The 23,189-nt window shown below is 38.1% G+C and overlaps 1 protein-coding gene across 3 annotated transcripts in view; it reads right to left on the bottom strand.

The window, feature by feature from the left end:
• The window catches only part of Clvs2 (clavesin 2), an 88,816-nt gene that overhangs the window by 39,329 nt on the left and 26,298 nt on the right, over positions 1 to 23,189 (bottom strand). For all 3 annotated transcript variants that reach the window (XM_026787389.1, XM_026787390.1, XM_005363644.3), the window contains exon 3: positions 22,057 to 22,231. In XM_026787389.1, coding sequence (XP_026643190.1) covers positions 22,057 to 22,231 — 175 coding nt within the window. The remainder of the gene's footprint in view (positions 1 to 22,056; positions 22,232 to 23,189) is intronic.

The raw sequence follows: 23,189 nt of genomic DNA, 5'->3' as shown, positions 1-23,189 counted from the left end.
GGTGGCGGGGAGGAGGCAGAAATCTTAAATAAATAAATAAATAAATAAATAAATAAATAAATAAAATACTATAATACTAAGTCAAGTGTGGAAGAAGGAAAAATAAGGTCAAGAGCTTCCCTGGTGAGGCAGGCCAGTGTGCTTCTTCAAATATACTTTAATTGGAAGACATTCCATGCATTGTTATCTGCTTTAATAGCAGAATTTTGAGTTTTACTCCCTTAGAGTCTTCTGAGGGGGGCATGTGAAAGATCATTCAATTTTTTTCTTTAGTTCCTTTGAAGATACAAACTGGTCATTAAAAATGTATACATAGAGAGAGGTAGATAAATCCGAGAGGCCAGGCTGGTTTACATAATGAGTTCCAGATCATCTACAGCTACATATTAAGATCCCCTTCTCTCTTCATATGTATATGAATTATCATAAATATGGTACAAAATAGTGTTTTAATATATTTATAATGTAAAATAATAACAAAGCTAATAATATAGCCGTAACCTCCCATAGTTGGGTGTGTATGTCTCTGCATGTTTGTGTGTGTGCCTATGTGAGAGAGGCAGAGAGGGGACAGCACGTAAGTCTGCTCTTTTAGGAAATTTCAAGCATACATTTCATACATATGGCATCATTCACTCTAGTCATCCTGCTGAATGATACATCCCTAGAGAAGACTCACCTTCGATAAGTTAACTTTTTGTCATTTAACCAAGCTGCCCTCATTTCTGCCTCTTTTAGCTAATATGTGAGCTAGAGCCCACATTGTCACTTCCTTGTGGGAACAACTATCCTCATAGAGACCCCTCAGACAACAGTGATCCTCTTTCCTACACTCTACAAAGATCCCAGTAACAAACATTAAGAGAGGATTATGATCTCTCCTGTGATATTGTCGAAGGCTACTCTACAGCTAGCTAACACAGTTTTTTTTTGAGACCCAGGGACTTACTTTATTTAGTTTAGCTGAGCTAGTTTTATTCTCAGATGTGAACACAGAAGAAAGATGTGCTTTCATGGGGATCTGCTCAGAGTTCATGTCACTCAGATATTAGCTGGACTTTGAGATTGGTTTACAGCAGTGGAAAGTGGCAAAGAGAAGCGGGTCTGGAGAGAGGGTGACCAAAGGTCAAGCTGACCTTTATGTTTCACCAGCAGGGACAGAGCAATTCTCCAAGCAGATGATCACATAGGAGTCTAAACAACAGAGTGCGAGCTGGCAGAGAGCTTGACTCGAAATGACTCATCCCTGCCTCACACTGCCAAAGCACCAAGAGCATTAAAGCAGAACGCTAGAAAAGGTTCTTAGGTAACTGGAACTCCACTGAAGATTAAATATTCCTCAGTGAACTCAAGAACCCAGTCTCTTATCTGTCTCTTATAATAGTTGCAAAGGGCCAGAGATAAAAATCAAAGACCAGGCATGGTGCTGAACAAGAAAAGATCTAAATTTGCACACCTTTTTTTAACAGCCCACTTAAAAGTCTATTTCAAAGAAATAGGGAAAGTGATATTAAGATATGATGAGACAGACCAGGGTTAGTGATAAATTATGCATCCCTTTTCAAGGACATTTATACAGCTCTTACTGTGATCTCTGTGACTTGCTAAAAACCATGCAAAGGTTGCAAACCCTTCACTAAGGTAAGGCAATATTTCTCCAGGTCTAACAGCCATTCTCTGTGTCCTCAACCTTCCTAATGCTGCAACCCTTTAATGTAGTTCTTCATGTTGTGGTGACCTCCAACCGTACAATTATTTTTTGTCACTACTTAATAACTGTGATTGTGTTAATGTTATGAATCATAATGTAAATATTTGGATATGTGACTCCAGTGAAAGGGTTGCTAACCCCCCAAAGGGGTTGCAGTCCACAGGTTGAGAACTATCAGAGCAAATGATTCAAGAGATCTGGGCACATTGTGCTTTAGAAATTTTTATACATGAGCTTCTTGGTGCCCATGCATTCCATCATCAGGCTGTATTTGTTAAATACGTGGTTTATGATGTACTCAAAATGGATTGCCAGCATATTGCAGCTGTTAACTATATTTCTCATTTCTCATTATATCATCTTTTATCACAGGATTACCAGCTTCAGCTATTAAAATACACTTATTTGGCCAAGTCAAAACTTACCCTTGAGAAAACATTATTTTAGAATTTTAAGTACAGTATTTATTACAGTATTTATTGTTAATTGTCAAAAATGACAAAATTTAAAAATCACCTGAGAGATAGGCTCTGGGCATGCTTGTTAGAGATAGCTTGATTACATTAATTGAGATGGGACCATTCACTGACTTTTAGGGGTACCTTTCCCAATGGAATCCTGGACTATATCCACAGAGAAAGGAATCTGAGGAGCCACATAGCTTTATTATTCTGTCTCTTGGTGGTAGGTGATGTGATTGGTTTGAGTCCCTGCTACACTAATGCCTGTGCCATCATAGGTGTCACACCTTTCAACTGGGAGCCAGAAGGAACACTTGTTAGTTGCTCTAATCAGTGTATTTTATCCCAGCAGCAGGAAGAGGAAGACAACAGCCTTCTACTCTTCCACCTCCACTGAAATTGAAAACTTTGTCTCCTGTCTTTTTTCTTTTTAATTTATTTTTGAAAGTGTGTTTTCATTCCAAAATTTCTCCCTTCCCTTTCATCCGTCTAAGTCCTGCTGTGTATCCCTCCCCACTCTCCTTCAAACTTAGAGTCTCCTTTTTCATTAATTATTATTGTATCCTTGCATGTACTTGCATACATTTTTCCCAAATGTAACCTAGTGAGTCCATATAAGACTGCTTGAATGTTTTCAGAGGTGACCATTTGTCATTGGACAACCAACAGAGGCTAAGGTATGACTGAATTAGTGGTTTCTGATGTCCAGATATGTCACTTTGTACATTGCCTTTCATTTGTAATCATTTTAAAAGTCCTTTAGCCTTATTTCTTGGGCTCTTTTCCTAACAAAGTTCTAATTGCCTTTTCCTTTCAGACATATTGCCAAATTATTAGCATTTTTTGCTAAACGTTTTACAATTTAAATTAACATAACCCTTGAAAATATAATTGCATATATTTCTAATGATGAATATTGCTATACTGTATAAGATCCATCTATATACATATATATGTATGTATGTATGTATATATATGCATTATTATCTTTCCTTCTTTACTATTTTACTTTGGGTACCATAACAAAAATAATACACATCAGTTGTCTTAAACACCACTCAATTCTCATGGTTATGAGGATGTAGAAGGCCAAGACAAAAGCAGTTAGCATCAGGTGAAGGCTGGCTTCGATATCTTTTCATATAGCTAGCATAAAGTGACAAACTGAGGATGCAAGTTCTCCGAAGTATCTTTTGCTGGAGCACAATCCCACAGTGAAGGACCTCTTCTCTTGTTAACTTCAAAAGGATACAATCGTCCAGTCCATTTCCTTGAAGATAAGCTAACAAACATGAATTTTTGTAGACAGTATGAGAAATCTGCATTCTTTAAAAACCAATTCATAAGATGAAAGAATGGAGACGCAAGGCAAAATATATAAATGGAATGTAACAGGGAGGACGCTGATCAATCAGACTTCTTTTTTTTGGTTGTTTTTTTTTTTTTTTTTTTTTTTTTGAGACAGGGTTTCTCTGTAGCTTTGATGCCCATCCCAGAACTAGCTCTTGTAGACCAGGCTGGCCTCGAACTCCCAGAGATCCGCCTGCCTCTGCCTCCCGAGTGCTGGGATTAACGGCGTGCGCCACCACCACCTGGCCCCAATCAGACTTCTTATATCTGTGTCACATACATGAAAGAACCAACTGATGAGAAGAAGTATTTGGGCTAATGGTTTAAGAGGTTTCACTTCACCCTGGCAAGGGTAAGGAGGCAGAGCACAGCAGCTCAGATTATGGAGACAAAGAAGCAGAGATACATCATATACACACTAGCTGTCTGACTTTTCCCCCATATGGATTCCATTCATGTACTCAGCCTATGCAATCTTGCCACTCCCATTCAGGGAATTCTCCGCAGAGATTATTTCTTTCCATAGCCTCCCTCATGAGGTACCCTCAGGTGTGTTTTAGTCACCCCATAAATATTCCCCCATCCAATTGATACTGCAATCAAGATTAACTATCACAGCCGATTGTCAACTGGACACACAAATACATTTCTTTAAACAGCAATGAATAGCTTCAAGTTTCTAAAGGAAGAGACCTTCTATGTCTTTGAAAAAGTGCTTGTATATGTAGCAGTGCATTAAGAAGAGGACATTAATCCTATGTTCAACAGCTGCTATACAATGAAGGTCCTTGGACATACTTTAGCTGAAGTCCAAAACATTCTTGTTGCCAAACTCTTAGAGATGAAAAATGTTGCTTTAGGAAGTGATTTAGTACTCCCTGTACAAGAAGAAGCACTATCTTAAGACTGTAGAAAAAATCTTCCATTAGAGTGGCCCACATGATGTCTGAGTCTAAGATTCTCAACTTTTCCTCTACACTAAGTTTTCTGTTATACAGTCTGACACAGCATGTGCATCTGCAGTGTGGATCTGCTCACAGTGATTTAGAGCTATTTGTCCAATCAGACATTCCATATATAATCATAATACATTACTAAACAGCATTCCTGGGATGGGGAAACCGGTTAATAGGTGAAGAACTTATCACAGAAGCATGAGGACTGAATGCAGACCTCCAGAACCATGTAAAGCTCAATGCAGTAGCACACATCTATAATGTTAATGCATCTATGTAAAGATGGATAGAAGAAACCCTGCAATCTTAGGGCCCAGCTAGCAGAAAACCTGTCGCAAAGAGAGTAAAAGAAAAGTAAGGATCAACACTTAAAATTATCCTTTGAACTTTACACTTGCACTGTGTCACAAGGAGGCCTGCCCTCTCAAATGAATGTATACATGTAAACAGACATACATGTGCACATAGCACACACAGACACACATATATCACAAAAAATATAAAAAGAGATGTCATGTCATTAGTATTAATTGAGGAAGATTATGTTGGGGTCTGAAATTTTAATATTAAAATCTATAGTTATAGAGGACTAAATATTAATCCAATAAATCATAGGGAATAAAAACATACAATAGTTAATTTTTGACTTATTAATATTTGATCATATTTTAGAAAAAAACTGAATGGCTGTTTTTATTTTTTAATGTTTTTAATTGAAAGAATTGCATCACCTTACCCTCCCTTTCCTCCTCCCTAGCTCGTCTCCCTCTAATTCCCTCTATTCATGGCCACACTCTCAACTTGATAGGCTTTTTTCTTTCATTATTACCATGACATATATAGGTATGTTTGTGTATGCAAAAATATATAAAAGCAAAATGCTGAGTTCATTGTGTTGATGATGTGTATACAGTTCCAAAGCTGACCACCCTGCATTGGGCCATCAACAAGGACGCTCATCCCTGGAAAGGACCAATTGCTTTCCCCAGCAGTTATTACTTGCCTCTAGTTCATTGTATTGGGGTGGAACCATGAAATTTCCCGTCTTCCATGTTAACAGGCCAGCAATAATGCCATAATTCCAGTCTTGTTTTTATAGCCGTTTCTAAGGAAGGCTGTGTGATATTCTCATAAATTTACTTCTCTAAAAATGTGCAGTACACTCATAAGGTAAACAGAATTTATCACTTGAGTCTAAGCAAGTGCAAATGCAAACCTTTTTCTGCAAATATTTTCCACAAGAGAATTTAACTTAGACAAGCCACTATTCTTTCAATACATTCTAAATTTGTTCTCAAACCGTTGTTTCATCTAAACATCTAGTTTATCCTATCATCTCTTAAGCCAGATGAACTCTGAGTACAAACACTCTGGTAAGGCCTCGCTTCTCCTTTCTGCAAAAGAATGGCTAGGTATCTGCTGAGAAAACCTGTGGGTGGGAAAACAATTGTGATTAGTATGTTCAGGTATGGAGCAGTGACAGGCATTTGACAAAACTCTCTTTCCAAAGAAAATGTTGAAGTGGTGTGTGACAAGGGATAAAGTAAGGACAAGAGAAAAATAGATAGGAATCAATTTTAAAAAAAAGGTGTTCTCTCATTCTGTACATTATTACATGACCAGGACTGTGTGACTATATGACCCTCCATCATCCCTATGGTAGGCTATTTCACATCTCTGAGCTTGGGCTGGAAAATGGTTCAGTGGTTGAGAGCATGTACTGTCCTTGCAAAGGAACTGATCTTGGCTCACAGCATTCATGTTGGGAGACTCACAACTGCCTGTAACTCTAGCTGTAGGGGATATTATGCCCTGTTCTGGCAAGAGTGAGCATGTGCATTCATGTGCATACACTCATACTCAAACACATATTCATAGAAAAGATAATTTTTCAGTTCTTAAAAGTATACCACCTGATGAGTACAATGATAGGAAAAATGACACAATAAGTTTTTATTTTTTGATGTTTTTTATCTTTCATATTATACTTACTACATTTCTTGCTTCCCTTTTCTCTCTTCCAACTCCTCCCAATGACCCTCCCTACTCTCCTTCAAATTCATGGTCTCTTTTTTTCATTAATTGCTATTGAATGTGTATGTGTGTGTGTGTGCATATTCATATATATTCTTAAATATAATCTACCTAGTCCACATAGTGTTACATGTGTGTATGTTTCTAGGGCTGACCATTTGGCACCAGACATGATAGTATATTGTTTAAGTTCAAAGAAGGTCCTATTTTTCTCCATCCATCAGATTTCTCCAGCTTCTCTCTCTTGACCCTCTAGAACAACAGTTCACCTGAGATTTCCAAGACTCATTATGCCCAAAATACATTCTGTGAATTTTTATTTAATTAAAATATAAATACATAATTCCCTCCTTCCTTCCTATCTCTCTTACTTACCCTCACTCCATCCCAAATTCATGGGGCCTCTTCTTCTGTAACCACTATTACTAAATATACATGAAAACAAATAAAAATTCACCCTTTGTCTCTCCATATAGCCATTGTGCCATATTTAGAGATTTATCTCAGTTTTAAAAGGCTTCACAAACCCTCTCTAGCATTTTCATCAGTGCATTTTAAGCAACATTCTTAAGTAATTCCTATCTACAAAACTATCTACAAAATGCATTTTTGTGCTATGAAATAATTTTAATAATACAAGATTGCAACCTATAAACAATAACAACATATACTGTAAAAGCATGTATGTCTTAATAAGATGATCTTTATCAATATTAACTTATTTCTTTCACAGCTATATTATTCTGTCACTGCAAAAAAACATATTTAAATCATGCTACTGATGGTTACTGGACTAAATTCAACTTCCTTCCTCCAACCAAAAACTGCTTAGCATATGCTGAGTTTAATATTAGCACTATATTTGGCATTTTATATGTGTCTGGTGGCTTCAAAAACAAGCTTTCTAAAGGATGTGTGATTTTTTTTCACCAATATATGTTTGGATTTCTTTAGATCATGTTTCCCTGGGTCTTGATGTAACCTTTTTGGGGGCTATGAACCCAGACATGAGCCATCGGGATGCTAGCAATGACTTGTCCAAGCACGGCAAAGCTGTCTAAAATGAACAGCTGCAACTGTCTTCATTTCGTTCATTAACTCATCAAATTGTGCTATTATTTTTAAATAGAAACTATCTTTCAAACATGGCACATCGCATAGTTATTTGTCAAATGTCTTTTTGTTTTGTACTTTTGTACTGTGCATCACAACACTTTGAATGAAACTATCTCTATGAGTAGAAATACTATATTCCAAAATGGCGATGCCTGGAAAGACAGAGCAGAAAAGATAAGATTTCATCCTCCTTTTGCCACTTGGGTGTATCACTTTTTCTACTCAAATGTATTTTTTCCTCTCCCTCATTGAATATATTAGCAACATAAATATGGCAATGTTTTACATTAATTTGTGGCGCATATGTCATATTCCACTTAACACTATATGTAACATTTCCCATATTATTTATAAATTCTGCAATCAAGAATTATCTCTGACATAAAAGGAACATCTACCATAGCTCAAGAACAAATCTCATCAGAATCCAGGGAAGCAGAGCTAAGTAGAAAGAGACATCCAACTGCTATAACAAAGGCCTAGGCTTATCCCACGAAATGCTCTGGTGTGGGCTCCTGCAGCGCTCCTCAGAATGGAGGAAAGACGACAATGTATTTGTATTTATAAAGTCCTCTGATTACTTGTGCTTGTAGACCTCTTAGAGAAATAAACTCTGAGAAAGTAGGTCCTTCTATACATTACTTATATAAACAAAAACAAAACCCAAGTGTGGTAGTTTGAATAAAAATGGCCCCGTTAGACCAACAGAGAATGGTACTAATCAGAGGTGTAGCCTTTTGGGGAGTATGGCTTTGAGGCTTCGGAAACTCAAGCCAGGTCTAGTTGCTCACTGTCTCTTTCTGTTGCCTGCAGATCCAGATGTAGAACTCTCAGCTAACTCCCCAGCACCATGTCAGCCTGCTTACTTTCATGCTCCCTGCCATGAGGACAATGGACTAAACCTCTGACCCAATGTTCTGATCCAGGCCCAATGTTTTCTGTCATAAAAGTTTCTGTGGTCATGGGGTGTCTCTTCACAGAGATAAAACAATAGCTAAGACACTAGATTAACCCACCAGCATCTAGTCCCTGGAAAAATAACTCCCTGGATTCTAGAGAGAAGTCTGAGCAACACCCTACATATATCAACCCCTTCATGTTATGCACCTCCACTTGCTTCATATAACAAGCTCATACCTTCCATAAGAGCAACCCCAGTGTCCTGTTGAGTTTGTTTTACATTGGAATTATGAAAAGAAAAAAGTTATATATAACACAGTTTTCACTAAAACTATTGGTCTCAAAGATTTTCCTCCCTGCAATGCATTTTTTTTTCCAAAAAGGAGTGAGACAAGCCTGATATGATTCTGTGGATCAAGAGGACATACTATGTTTAAACTTTCATCCATCGCTGTAAATTCCACTTCAATGTAGAGAGAGTATTTTATTTAAGGTGTTTCCTGTCACCAGATATGAATGACACCTTGGTTCCTGTGTTCAATTGCCCTTGAAATGGCTGTGTAACTCCTTTATTCCAATGTGCTCTGATCCAAATAAATGGCTGTGGATATAACTGGAAATGGAGGTACAAATTAGTTTGTAAAGTATGTGTCTGGCCTGTATAAGGCCAAAAGTTTTCTTCCCAAAACCATATAAATTGGATATGATTATGTATACCCTTCGGTCCCAACACAGAGGACAAGAAGACAGGAGGACCAGAAACTACTCTTGGTTATAGAACAAGCTTGTGGCCAGCCTAGGTTACATGAGATCCTCTCAAAAATAAAAAAGAAATAAAAAGTAATGAAAAAATTATCTTAAGATACATGTTCTTCTGTGTGTAAATTTACATTCTTTACTTCATGAACTTGGAGTCTGAAAACTGTTCCAGGTTAGGAACTAGGAATGATATTTGAAATTTATTGGACTCACTATCCTCACCCCATTTGTTTCATTTTGGTGAATATTTAAAATGGAACATTTATTGTTCTCTCATCTATATTTCCTTATGTGTATATCTGTGTGTGTTTGTATACATACAAGTGTTTCTGTGTGTGCATGTGTGAAGGAGATACACGTGTGTGCTTGTATGTGTGTAGAAGCCAGAGTTCAACAGCATGCCTTTCTTGGTTGGTTTCCACTTTATTGTGTGACGTAATGTATGTGTATACATGAACATGTGTGTGAGGGTATATGTGCATGTGTTGAATAGGGGGTCACTTGTTCATTTCCTGGCTACCCAGACTCCTGAAATAACCACACAGAAACTATACTAATTAAACCACTGCTTGGCCTATTAGCCTATTATTGGCTAGCTTTTACATCTTAATTTAACCCATTTTTATTGCTTTATATTTTACCATGAGGCTTGTGGCCTACCAGCAAGGTTCTGGTGTGTCTGTCTCCGGCGGAAGCACTATGGCTTCTCCTGACTCCACCCTCTTTTTTCCAGCATTTTGATTAGTTTTTCCCTGCCTAACTCTACTCTACCCTATCAGGCCAAACCAGCTTCTTTACTAATCAATGGTATTCACAGCATACAGAAGGGAATCCCACATCACGCATGTGCACAAATCTTTGCATATCAGAGAAGGTCGTTGGGTGTATTTCTCTGTAACTCTTTTCTTTATTCTATCAAGGATCTCTCATTGACCTGGAACTTGTTATTTTCTTGGCAAAGCTGCTGGTCAGCAAGCACAAGAGAGTCTCTTGTTTCTACTCTCTCCTAATCCCCTCTCTCACAGCACTAAGATTATAGGTATGTATAGACATGCCTCACTTTTGCATGGGTGCTAGAGATATTAACTCACATCCTCATTCATGAGTAGTGAGTTGTTTTACACCTTGAATCATAACTCAAGCCCATACCACCTTATTTTTTGATCCAAAGTCTCTGAATTTGAAGCTCACTGGTGGGCTAGACTGGCTGGGCAGAGAGCCCCAGCATCCTACTTTCTCCACGTCTTAAGCTCTGACTTTCCAGGCATTATGTCTGCATTTTCACATGGGTTCTGAGAATTCACACTCAGGTTCTATATGGTGAATAATGAGCTTCTCCTTGACTCTCTTGAGAAAGGTTGTGAGTTTACCAAACTTATGTTTCTGAGATCTTATTATGAAGCTAGGTAATAAAGTATCCCATCTACCTAAATCACTGCCTATTTGCAAATGAAAATGACATTCTCAGATGTAGAGTGTGAGTTCAATCTGCCCAGATTTATTTATCATCAATTTTAGTGTGTCCTTTGGAATTCTGAATTTGGGGAATAAGTGTACTGCATATTTCACCCCATGAGGAAATATACTCTAAAATTTCATGCATGTCAAAGAGCATTAGCATCTTCATCAGCACCATCACCATCATCTTACTATTGTCATTCAGAAAAATAATCATGTCAATAATCATGTCTTAGAGAATTGGTAAAAACGGTGCCTCCTGTCCTTCATTTCTGTGATCTTGTGCTCATAAACTAGGTAAAGGGTTGACTTCTTAAGTGATGTTTAAAGGATAATTTTTATATTTATCCAGAAATGTAAATGACAGAAAAGACTGCCAAAGGTACAAACTAAAAATAATTTACAAATAACCAAAACAAGTAATTACTTGAATGCATTGGATATTTTGAATAAATTTCAGGAGAGGAAAAATATAAGTAACTCTTATTTCTGTTCCAAGGAAAGGTAACCATATCGTTCTCTGTTCCTCCCCTTAAGAATAAAAGTGAGGGATGGCAGTCTATGCCTGCAATCCCAGCACTCTTGGGATAAAAGCTAAAGAAAGAAGAGTTCAAGGCCAACATGTTCTATGTATCAATTTTAAGACCAAAAATAGACACTGGGAGATATCATCGCAAAAAAATCAGAAAACAATAACTGAGACACTTGCACAGAAGTAGTAAAGCACAATAAGTAGAAACTCATGATCCAGACTAGCATCAAGGCAGTTCCTCGGATATGATTCTGCAGCACATACCCCAGAACAAACGCTCATAGGCTGTTGGAAACAAAGCTCACTCTCATCTCTCTACGTGTCAGAAAGAATATATATCAACAGCACATAGGACTTTTAAGCAGTAACTACTCCAGTCTAGATAAATACTACAGAAAAGAAAAATGTGTTCTCATTCTCACCCATATCAAGGTTGAGAGAAGTCAAACATGGTACACGCCTTTAATCCCAGCACTAGAGAGAGGTGGATGCATGAAGATCTCTGTGAGTTTAAAGCAGCCTGGTCTACATATCGAGCTCCAGGACAACCAGAGAGACATAGAGACACCTTGTCTCAACAAAGAAGAGAATAGATATAATGTGTGAACTTAAAGGGACTGAGAGGTATCTGAAATTTATCTAAATGTGCACTCTGGGTATCTGTGGTGCTGACTTTAGGAAAGACTAAGATGTGAATTTAGAATAATAAAGCCAGATTCTGTGGGCTTCATTTCATCCACTGAAAGCCTATGTAAAAGACAGAATAAAAGAAAAAGGAAATTCCTCCCACATGCCCTCTCTCCTTTCTTCACTCTGCCTGAGATTGTGGTTTAATATCTCCATTCCTTCAGTCCTAGGTTCAGATCTTGTCTTGTACCACAGATGCTTCTGAATCTCTGAGTTCCCTAACCTTCAGAGAAGATCTAAAAGAACTCCCGTCAGTCTGTGAGATCCAGGCCCTCCCAGATGTATTATTTTTCTCATTGTATCTGTTGCATTGTATTGGTTCCTGTTCTCTCAGAGAATACGGAGTTCCTGGAAACCATCATGAGCATTTAGAGGACAGAAGCTAGGAAGATGGTTGTGTCTGCTGCTCCTGCATATGGACCTGAGTTTAGATCTCCAGAAGGTATATGGCAGGCATTTAAAACCTGAGCTCTCAGCTGTAGGTCTGGTCCAGATATCACCATGGCCTCAGTGGCTACACAGGTTACCCAGACCATTATGGCTCCAGTAGCAGCCAGGCCATCGAACACCAAAAGGGTCTTAGGTAGCTGATCTCAGGTCCAGACAGACCCTGAGCATCTGCATAGACCTCAATGGCAATAGGAGCCAAATCCATCGCTTGCTGGGACAAGAAACTAGACATGGCCCTAAGCAGCAGCACAGACCTGGATACCACCATGACTCAGTGTGGCAGTGCCTGCAACCCAGGTTGGCATTGCCACGTGGTGTCACAGTTATGAGACAACAACATGGCCTGACCTAGATTGCAGGTATTCATGTGGTCTTTGGTGTCACTGTGGATATGAACATCAATACATACACTGGCTGTGGTAGGACCACTGAGGATCATGCCTGGCTTCATTGTCAACTGAACCTGAGGTCGTTGATGATATCAATGGCCCATGTTGCCAGAGGGGGGAGCGGGGGCATAGAAACAATGTATGTTGAAATCCAAGGGCTATGCTGAGCCAACTCCATCCCTCACTGTCCCTCAGATGACTGACTCTGCCCTTCAGTGGACACTACAGCAGGAAAGCTAGCCCTGATCCCCATGGAATAGCTGGCTCCACACTCAGAAGAGATGGTCCTGCTCCATTCATACCCTGGGCATGGGAAGGCTAGCCCCTGTGATATAAGCCTACAAGAGCTGGCTCCACAACTCTCCTGAGGGTGTGGTCCCAGTGGCCAGAACTGACCAGCTTAACTATCGCACAGACCCACATCCTGGGCCTTTGACTGAGCCACAATAACGTCTCACACATCTATGGCCTGCTGAAGCGCCCGAAGTGTCTGGTCCTATGGAAGAGTAATTGACTTGGAGCAACAGCAGGATGTCCAAGAGGAGTTTCAGTGGGAGTCCAGTGATGGTGGTGTGCAAGAGGCCGGAGGACTTGAACCGGGCCAATGAGTCATTGCAAAGGACATGTTCTGAGTGGGGCTGATTGGACAAAAGGATCTACTGCCTGACACAGCACCCAGTGTTCCTAGGATGAATGAAAAGTTGTTGGGAAGACAAAGAAGTGAGGTGGTTTATTCCAGTGTATTTCATTTTAATTTTAAGGGGGGAGGGATTTTGGGAAGTATGATGTAGGAGTAAGCGGAGGATGTGGAGGGACTGGGAGGTGGGTGGAACTATGGTACATGTTGCAAAATACCCAAAGAAGCAATAGAGAACTATGCTGAAAAAAATGAATAAATTACACTTTAGCTCTGAGAATGAAGGAACAGGCCCATCCTTGAATTTCACCAGCTAACCAGCCTACCAGAATTGATATGCTCCAGATTCAACCAGACAGCCTGTCTCAAAGAATAAAGTGGAGAGAGACTGACCCAGTGGAAAAAGACACCACCATCAACCTTTGACCTCCATTATTACACACACCCACATTAACATATATGTGCACTAGAGCATGGGGGAGAGAATTTAGAGGATTTATTTTTCTCCTTTTAAATTCAAAAGGTTAGAAGATTCTTATCATTTGCAGAACCAAAGTAACTTTTGGAATGCAGAATTTATTACATCATTTCTGTTGGAGAGACATACTGTACTAATATAGGAAGGTAAAGATTGCCTGCAAATTGTACAAGCTAGGCAAGAAATGGTAATCAGAACTTGGGATGGAGTGTAGGAATGATGCATTTGGATTTGAACATAGAAACTGGAGTTCCTTGAAAGACAATCTAATAGCTATCTCTTCCTTTCATGGAATAAGCAAAACATTCCTTAAAGAGCTGATTGAAGAGTCATCAAAGATACTTCATTGGTCAGCATGGATCCCTCTTCTCCCTGGTATCACAGGGATGCTTTGCTTCTTCCTTTGCAACAGTGGGCATTCACTACTTCAGTTATAGCAAAGGAATGCCAAAGGCAACATGGGAACTACTTGCAAACATGGCTTGTGGGATCTGTGACAGTGATCTCTCAGGTTTGCCAACGGGCAAGGTCAGTGAATGAGAGTGAGCAGAGGCACTGGGAAGCACATGCAGAAGATGGCAGGCAATGAGGAGGAAGAAAGCCAGGCCACTGAGTCAGGAGTAGCACCAACTGCTGATGGCAGATGCCTCCAGAATTCATGTAAGAAATGGCTGAGCTGAGGTATATACTCTGGCTTGTCAGTTGTAGAAGCCAGCATTCACTTAAGTACCTTTCTCACATTTTATCATCTCATTTGATTGTGGGGTTTCAAATGCAGTCCACTTCAGGCTACAGAAACACCACACTATTAGCTGGGCATCAAAGATTTCTCTGGAAATACTCCAAGGAGGCATTCCTCATATGCCTTTATTATGGCTTCTTCAGTTGCAGAAAAGTAGGCACATTAGGGCAGGAAATGACTCTCAGAAGAATGACAATTAGAGATGGAGAGTATTTTCATTTCCAGAACAACGTTAAGCGAATAGAATCAGAGTTTTAATCACCAATGAGATAACACAATAGCAGAATTTTAAATATAAGAAAAACAAAATAACACTTTCATTGATATTTCAAAAGATTTTAATTAAGTACACAGGATTAAAAATTCTAAAGGAGAGCTGAGTATAAATTTGAAGGCTAAGTGTGTAAGTATAATATATGCTACCTTTATATTGACCCAAAGCCACTCAAGTAATAAACAAATATATAACATGTAAGTAGATGTTTACATTTGGCATGTATGTATGGACATGCATATCTCTGTGTGTTCATGGATGAGAATGCAGGCACACAGGAGCCACAGAGTGTGGAGGTAGAGGGCAACTTCGGGTGTCAGTCTTATACCACGTTTGTGACAGTGTCTCTGCTGTTTTCACCTAGTTGACTGGGGACTCTCTGGTTTACCTCCAGTGTCTGAAGGATGCTAGGGTTGCAGTACTCATGCTGTTCTTCTAGCTATTAAGTGGGTTCTGTGAATTCTTCCCATTCAGTTCCTCAGGCTTGTGCAGAAAGCACTTTGCCCTGGGAGCCATCTCCCCAGCCCAACCATTTTGCAACCTTAATTTGAAGATACTGATTAAAATGAGGTTCTGCTAAGATGAAAGAATGCATGATGCATTTACGTTGCGTCTATAAGGGAGAAAAGCTATATTCATTCATCTCTATCTTCTGGTTGAAGATACATCTAAACCGAGTTAAAGAAATGAAATTAAGAATACTTTATTATATCCTTGAGTTTTTTTGATAATTGTCTCCTTTTCATTCATTGAAATATCAATGGCACAGACAAAAGATAGGTGTAATTCCTTTCTTTCCTTTTTATAGTTTCATTGGATCAAATACTTGAAGGTAAATGATAATAAGCCTCTTTGTCAGCAGTTCAAAGAGGACACATATTACTACTACTTTTTGAGTCCGAAAATATGTGTTAAATAACTCTATGGCACAGAAATCTTTGCAAATGTTAAAATTTAACACCCAGTTCCTCACGATTAGGTATTTTGAGCACACTTTGCTGTTAAACAAAGGAAATGAATAGCAGTCTGATCTAGTAAAAATGTAGATTCTATATATGTGTATGTGTATAAATATATATTATATATATACTTGTTTATGTGTGAGTCTATATATGAAACACTAATGTATACTATTATCAATGTCTTGACCAGCTCACTGAACTGAATTTATATATAACTTTTATATACCTAATGTCAGGTTTTAAGGGAAGCGGTGCCCTACTTCTATGAATTAAACCTCTCAGCCACAACATTCTCACACCACAAAATCAAGTGATTTCAGTATTTTCACTCACTTGTTTCAGGCTCAGTAACAACTTCCTGAAAGGAAGCATACTTAGCTCAGACAGCTATGCATGTGATAAGAAAAATGTGACTTTTTTTTTTCCCACACTGCCCGTGTCACTGTTTCTCAATACGGTTCTGTCTGTGCATACAAAATGTGGAAGTAAACACTGCTCCCTCAGGCTGTCTGAATGAATACAGATCCTGAGACTGTGTGTTCCTTTTCAAGCTAGGTATCAACACCATCTAGTCAATCCGGCCTTATAATTCAAAGGTCATTTGCAAACAAGCAGTGTCTTCTATTGTCCAAATGCTGTGTGCCTAAAAACTACCAGCAAGCACCACAAAGAACAGACTCTAGGTTTCCTATGAAACCCTAAGTCCATCAAAATTTCTTTTCTTATTCTTGATTAGGCTCCTCACACATGTGCATGCACACATACGGCTTCATAGTACACACATTAACAGGTAGGATTTGCAAGATTAAATACATTAAGGCTACACTGAAGTTAAGGGAGCTCCTTACTCACTCGCCTTCAACAGGTATGTTCCAAGTTGTTAGCATGTACTATGACTTTGGCTACATTCCCCGTGTGTAACTGGCCTTCCAAAGAGTCAGAATCAGAATGTGTAGTGGCAGCACTTTCTGCCTTCTGCATGAATTATCAGAGCTCTCCGCATTAGCAAGGTCCTTGAGTCAAATGAAAGAGCCAGTGAATTGACAACATATTCTTTATTCTTTCTCAAGTCCTACTTAATAAGGAATCTTGGAGTAGCTGGCACCGTGTTAGGTACTTTACAATGGTCCTACATCTGTGTTTTATGTAGCAATCAAAGACCTATTCATCCCCTTGTCACAGCCAACCCCTTTGCTGGCAAGCATGTCTTGGATACATTATGCATATGGAATTAGGGGATTCCAGGGCAACTGTGAAAGCAAAACCACAGAAACACAGCAGGACAGCACCAAGGAGAATAGCAGAAATGCATATCTGAGAGGCAGCAAAAAACGCTGCGGGGAGGAGAGCACATTTTAAAATGTTTATAAATTGCTAAAAAAAATAAATTAATAGATCAAGAGAAATAAAAGACATTCAAAAAGTATATCCTCATTTCACTCCAAACTCAAAGACTGATCTGTCCCAGGTATTTCCAAACTTTTCTTGCTTTAATGGGATTCCAGGAAGGAGCCTTCCATCTATAGGTCACATTCATTAAATCTTATATTGATTTTAAATGAAACTTCCTGTTTCCATGACTACACTAATCAATTAACTTTTTGTAAGCGGCAAGACATTTTCTTTTCTTTCTCTCCAAAGAAGCTTAAATATATTCTTCCTTCAAGCAGAGCTAATATTGACCATATTTGTCAAGAAAACGTACTTATGTTGATCAAAACATTTGATGCCTTTTATATTTTGAAAATGTTTGATATTCTTTACAAACAAAACATACAAAACCCCCTTTGTCTCAAAACTAAATACCTTGTCAATGTATACTGATATTCATAAAAGATCTCCTGGATGCTAACGAAACCTGTCTTTACCTTCTCCCTCAGAGAACTGAGTCAGTAGGCAGTCAAGGAGGCTATTCACCAGAGAACAGATTATGAATCTGGGGAGTGTCGACAAAGTACAAAAAGCAGGACAGTCATTTGTGACTTTTTTCACTAGAAGGAAACTTCCATATTATGGACCTTTCACCTGTATTTAAATGTGAGGACTTGGAGTCACTTTAAGCTGATGCCACCTAATATTTCTTTGTCAACAATAACAACAGAAATCACTGGGAACCTGAGACTTCAGAGAGGCATTGATGTCCAGACGCAGGTACTATGGACTCAGTATTGAGTATCCACTGAGAAAATTTGGCTAAGTGCCTTAAGTTGAACTTTCACTTCCAACTCTGTAATGAGCTTGATTAACTTAGGGATAATTTGGGGGTTCTCAAGATGCAGTTTTTTATTCTTTTGCCCATTTCTTCTTCTACTCAGAAAATCTTTGCAAAGCAGAAAAGTGATCAAGACATTTCCCTACCCCCAATTCTCCTGCCTAGAGAGCACTGGCCAAATGACATAGATTGGAATCTTCTATCCCAGTGGTCCAGATGATGGCCTGCCTGCCCAAGTTCATCTTCCTTATGTTATTCCTTCCTGTAGTCACAGAAATGGATTCATTATGTGTTTCCAACTCTCTCTAGTTCTGAGTTGAGTTGCTCAAAGTCCCCTTGCCTGAATCTCCTTCTTGTCCTTGTCCCCTTAACAAACTTTTGTACAACATTCAAAGCCAACACTATCTACACAAACAGCACCTTTACAGCTATGGTAGGATTGTTTCATTAAAGAACTAAATGCTAAATTGCTCCAAGAGAATTTTAAATTGCTCTTTTTTTTTCCTGACTTCTCAATTGAAAGAATATTTTGTTTTATATCCATTGTGAAGTATATAGAGGTTATTTAACTACAGGGAACAAATATTTAAAAATTTAGTTATTGATATACAACATGAGCACCAAGAGAAAAAAGACTAAATTTCCAAAGACAATCAATTACATCTCAGACTGAGAAATTTCTAGTTTTCTCAATTCTTAAATTTCTCAAAAAGGAAACAATCTCTCCTTATAACTAAAAAAAAAAAAAGAAAAAGAAAAAAGAAAATGTTACCTGAAAATCATCTGATCCTCACCAACTTTAGCTTAAGATATCACCTGCAAGGTGCAAGATGTATTATTCATAATGACACTTTAAATTAGTGTAAAGACCTAGAATGAGATTCAAGAAAGGTATGCAATTTCACAAGTACTTGATGTGCAGCAGGGCTGCCATCTGGATCTAGATCTGCTTGGTTCCTGAGCATATCCTGCACCCATCCTTGCATATGGTCTCTCAGGCGACCTTGTACTGGGATCACAGGCGGACCTACAGTACTTCCCATGTATCTGTATAATGTGGGGATGATATCCTAACTCTATCCAAGTCATTCAAAATAATTTTCTTTATGAAAAATGAGGGGTAATTATATAAGACAAATTACATAGATGAATCAAGAAGAGAGATAGGACCTCTTCAAAAAATAACATGCATTCATAAAAGACCTCATTAAAATAAACTTCCCAAAACCTTAAGATTTCTTAATTTCCCTGATTGATTTAGTTGGGGGAGGAGGATTACACTGTGGCAGTGGTGGTAGTCTTGGTTCAAATAACTTTAGGGAGAGGTATCTAAAATTGTGTGTCTTTATTTCATACATGTTTTGACTCATGTTTATCTTGAAAAGCAGCTAATTTTATATCCTGATTGGAATCTGAAACAGAGCTCAGTAATAGTTTTTTCTCCACATAGTAAATGCAAGCAAAATTAAAGACTTAATTTGAAAACTCCATTTTCTTACTTCACTATGAGGCTAACTGTAAGCTGGGAACTATAAATCCATCTAAATTCTTTCTCCAATATGTGCCTTGGTCATGGTGCTTTTTCTCAGCAGCAGAACAATAACTAATACATTGTGTAAAATACATTCTTAGGAAGACCTTTTTTTTTAAAACATTTCCTGGTTGTTCTTATAAATGTTTTAGGCCTGTTTACCACATGTTCATTTTGGACAAAATAGGTGCTTGAGTAATTTATGCAGAATAAAGAGAAAGAATATGTACAATAAAGCCTGTACAGGAAAATAGAAAACATTTCCATTCTAGACACAAATGAAGCTTTAATGTGACTGACTGTAGCTCATATGAGGTTCACACCAACCAGTTAAAACTCTGACAGTCATCACAACAAGAACTTACTTTAAATCCCTAAGCTTTTTTCTATCAATGACTTAGTGAAGTTATTAAAGGGTATCTCATCCAGTACGTGTTGGATGTACATGCGTTTTCCATCTTCCCTATAACAGAAAGCCCAGCTCAGCTTCTATATAAATAAAAATGAGACTCATGCTAAATAGACAATAATTGGCTGAGGTGACCATTCTGTATTAAGTGGTTGCTGGTGATAATTTCTTCACACAATAATCCAATTTATGACTTGCCGGAAAGGGGCAGAATGCATGATATGCACATTGTACAATATGCATTATCTTTGCCCTCTCTCTGTTCTTATTAAGTGTCTCTATGAAGTTATAAAAGAATAAGTCAGCAGCAAAGCTAACTCACCAAGAGCAAGTCAGGACGCTTGCTTCATGAAAAACCTATGTGGATCAGTGTGTCTGATTCAGGACAAAGACAGGTCAAAAACTGTGAACTAAATTTGGTTAATATATCCTGCAGCCTGGAGGAAACACCATTGTTAAGATGTCAGTGGTTATCGATTAAGTTGCCTGCAGAAACTAACAAAGATAAATATTTTTTTGGTTTATTTATCATCTCAAGAAAGTGCAGTATTTTTCCTAAGGGAACATTAAATATATAATTTGTCATTTTAAAATAAGAGATATTCTGATTGAGAAAAATGATATCCTACATACTTCTAAAATATGTTTTGGGAATACAACAAATACTAAATAATATCATTTTAGTGAACTTATAATTGTTCTAAGAACTCTAAACTAGTTCCAAAAATTAAACAGGTGGAATTCAGGACAGAGAAAGAAAACAGAGACCAGCTTCAACAAAGATATCACTTGCCAGGTTAGAGGCATGGGATTAGAAAAATAAGTAGAGAGAATGAAGATGTGAGTGAAAATAATAAAACAGAAGCATAGGCTAGGACTGGAAGGGAGTTCCACTAATTATTGAAAAGCTATAGCGTTTAATTTTGTCTACACATTTATACCCCAACACAATGTGGGGGGAGGCAAAATACTGGTCTAGCATAATACATAGGACATCTAGAACAATTACTTGTTTCAATACTTTGAGACATCAAGCCATTAATTCATGAGAAAAGCATTCTATTGTTTAGGTAGTGAATCCCCGCTTCAGAACAAGCACCTTGAAGACAACAACTCCTTAGGTCAAACCTCTTCGTTCAAAAGAAGGAACAGAAGGATGCTTGAATCCTCTGACCTTTGGTCAGGGTGGAGTGGATCTGCCTGTAGAGGCCATCTTAATGTCCAAAACACCAAGTGACCACAACTTAGGTCAGACTATGTAGCTACACTTGATGTTAAAAACTTCAAACAAGCTAAAACTCTCTGACCTTCAGACAAGGTGAAAATCGATTCACATTTTTGATCCTCCACAAAGAGTATCCTAAAAGTTAGCAAGACTTTGCCAATAGCAGGATTATGAATGGCACACATAAGGACTCATTCCCCACTTTATGATTCTGTACAAGTTAAATACTATTCCCTGGAAAGACTCACTATTGCTGCATAACTTACATATTACCACCACTTCTACTGACAAAGAAAACAATAACTCCAATTACATCTGAAGAAATATTTCAAAACAGATTACTATACCTTAAGGAGCTTTAAAGTCATTGATTATTAATTATAAACAAGACAGCATAATTCAGTCTCAAGTTCACTAGTTTATAAAGTCATTAAGTAAAGTTTTGTTAATTTGCTCACATCACAGAAAATGAAATGAAGCAAAAAACAAGGTTAAAAACTAATACACCAAAACTAAAGATATAAAGTTACATGTTCTGGCTGTCACCACAAAAACCTTCATTCAACCCTAGTGCTTATGTGTAGACTCAGAGCAGGCGATCTCTTAGAAGCTCTTGTACTTTCCTTGTTCAATCTTTTGTTCCAGTATTGTCCTTAAGATTTGCACAAAAAAAAACCTATACCCCTTTGCTTTTTGTTCATTATTTCATAGGACATCCAATATCCTAACATATTAGACAAGTAAAATACAGGAGACAAGGAAATGATATCAGCATACCCTTACCTGAAGGCCTTCAATGGCAAGTCGCAGCATGCTTGGTGTGAGCTTGGAGGCTTGCTTGAAGGTAAAGTTACTCCAGTCTATGATCAAAACAAATCCATTTACTTGCAGCTCGGGATCTTCAATCATGGCTTCTAAAGAAAGTAAGATGGCACGCAAAATATCCACCAGTGTGTACCTATCAGCAACAGAGAAGGACTGAGTTAAAGCTACCAGTCACTTTTCATAGCTGCGTGGGTATAAATCATTGAGGTTTTATATCTGGGTGGAGTTTGGAGCATGTGTTGTCTATTTGTTTGATTGACCAATTTCTTTTTTCTTTAGCAAACTAAGGATTCTCTTTAAAAGCCCTCAAAATTTTCCAGAAAAAGATTTTTTTTGTGCATGGTTTTAAGAAGAGAGTGACTTGAAATGAGCCATGAGAACAAAGTAGAAATTAGCAGCTGTGGCTCAACAGTTAAGAGGGTTATGAGCTTGCACTTTGCTTGCACAACAGGCAAGTTCAGTTGCCAGCACCCATATCCAGTGGCTCACAACCTTTTGTAAATTCATCTCGAGAGAGACCCAATGCTTCTTGTCTCTGATGGCACCTGCACAAATGTGCACATGCTGCCCCCATACATATTTTAAAATAATAAAAAACTTTAAGAAAGAATCATGTATTCTACCCTAACAAATGACAATGTTGTTCTTTTTAACGCTACAGCTTATTTAAAATTTTGTAGTATTTTTATTTTCTTCTAGGCCGTCCATGGATCTGAGCATTCAACCAACTGAGGATCGAATACATTTTGTTACTATTTAAACCATGTGCTGTGGGATAATTCCTTTGTACACTGTAAAGATTTGTCACTTCTATTGGTTTAATAAAATGTTGATTGGCCAGTAGCCAATTAGGAAGTATAGGCGGGGCAACCAGACTAAGAGAATTCTGGGAAGAGGAAAGGCAGAGAGTCTGTTGCCTCCCAGATGCAGTGGAAATAAGATGAAAATGCTGCACTGATAAAAGGTGCCAAGCCACGTGGCTAAATATTGACAAATAGAAATGGGTTAGCTTAAGCCAGAGCTAGATAGAAACACACCTGAACCTTCCACTGAACAATGTTGCACTTAATAGATCTTTTGTGTGATTATTT

The sequence above is a fragment of the Microtus ochrogaster genome, linkage group LG9, assembly GCF_000317375.1.
Source record: "Microtus ochrogaster isolate Prairie Vole_2 linkage group LG9, MicOch1.0, whole genome shotgun sequence".
NCBI lineage: Eukaryota > Metazoa > Chordata > Mammalia > Rodentia > Cricetidae > Microtus > Microtus ochrogaster.
The sequence above is the reverse complement of the archived record's forward strand: the minus strand, read 5'-3'. Positions and strand labels throughout refer to the sequence as shown.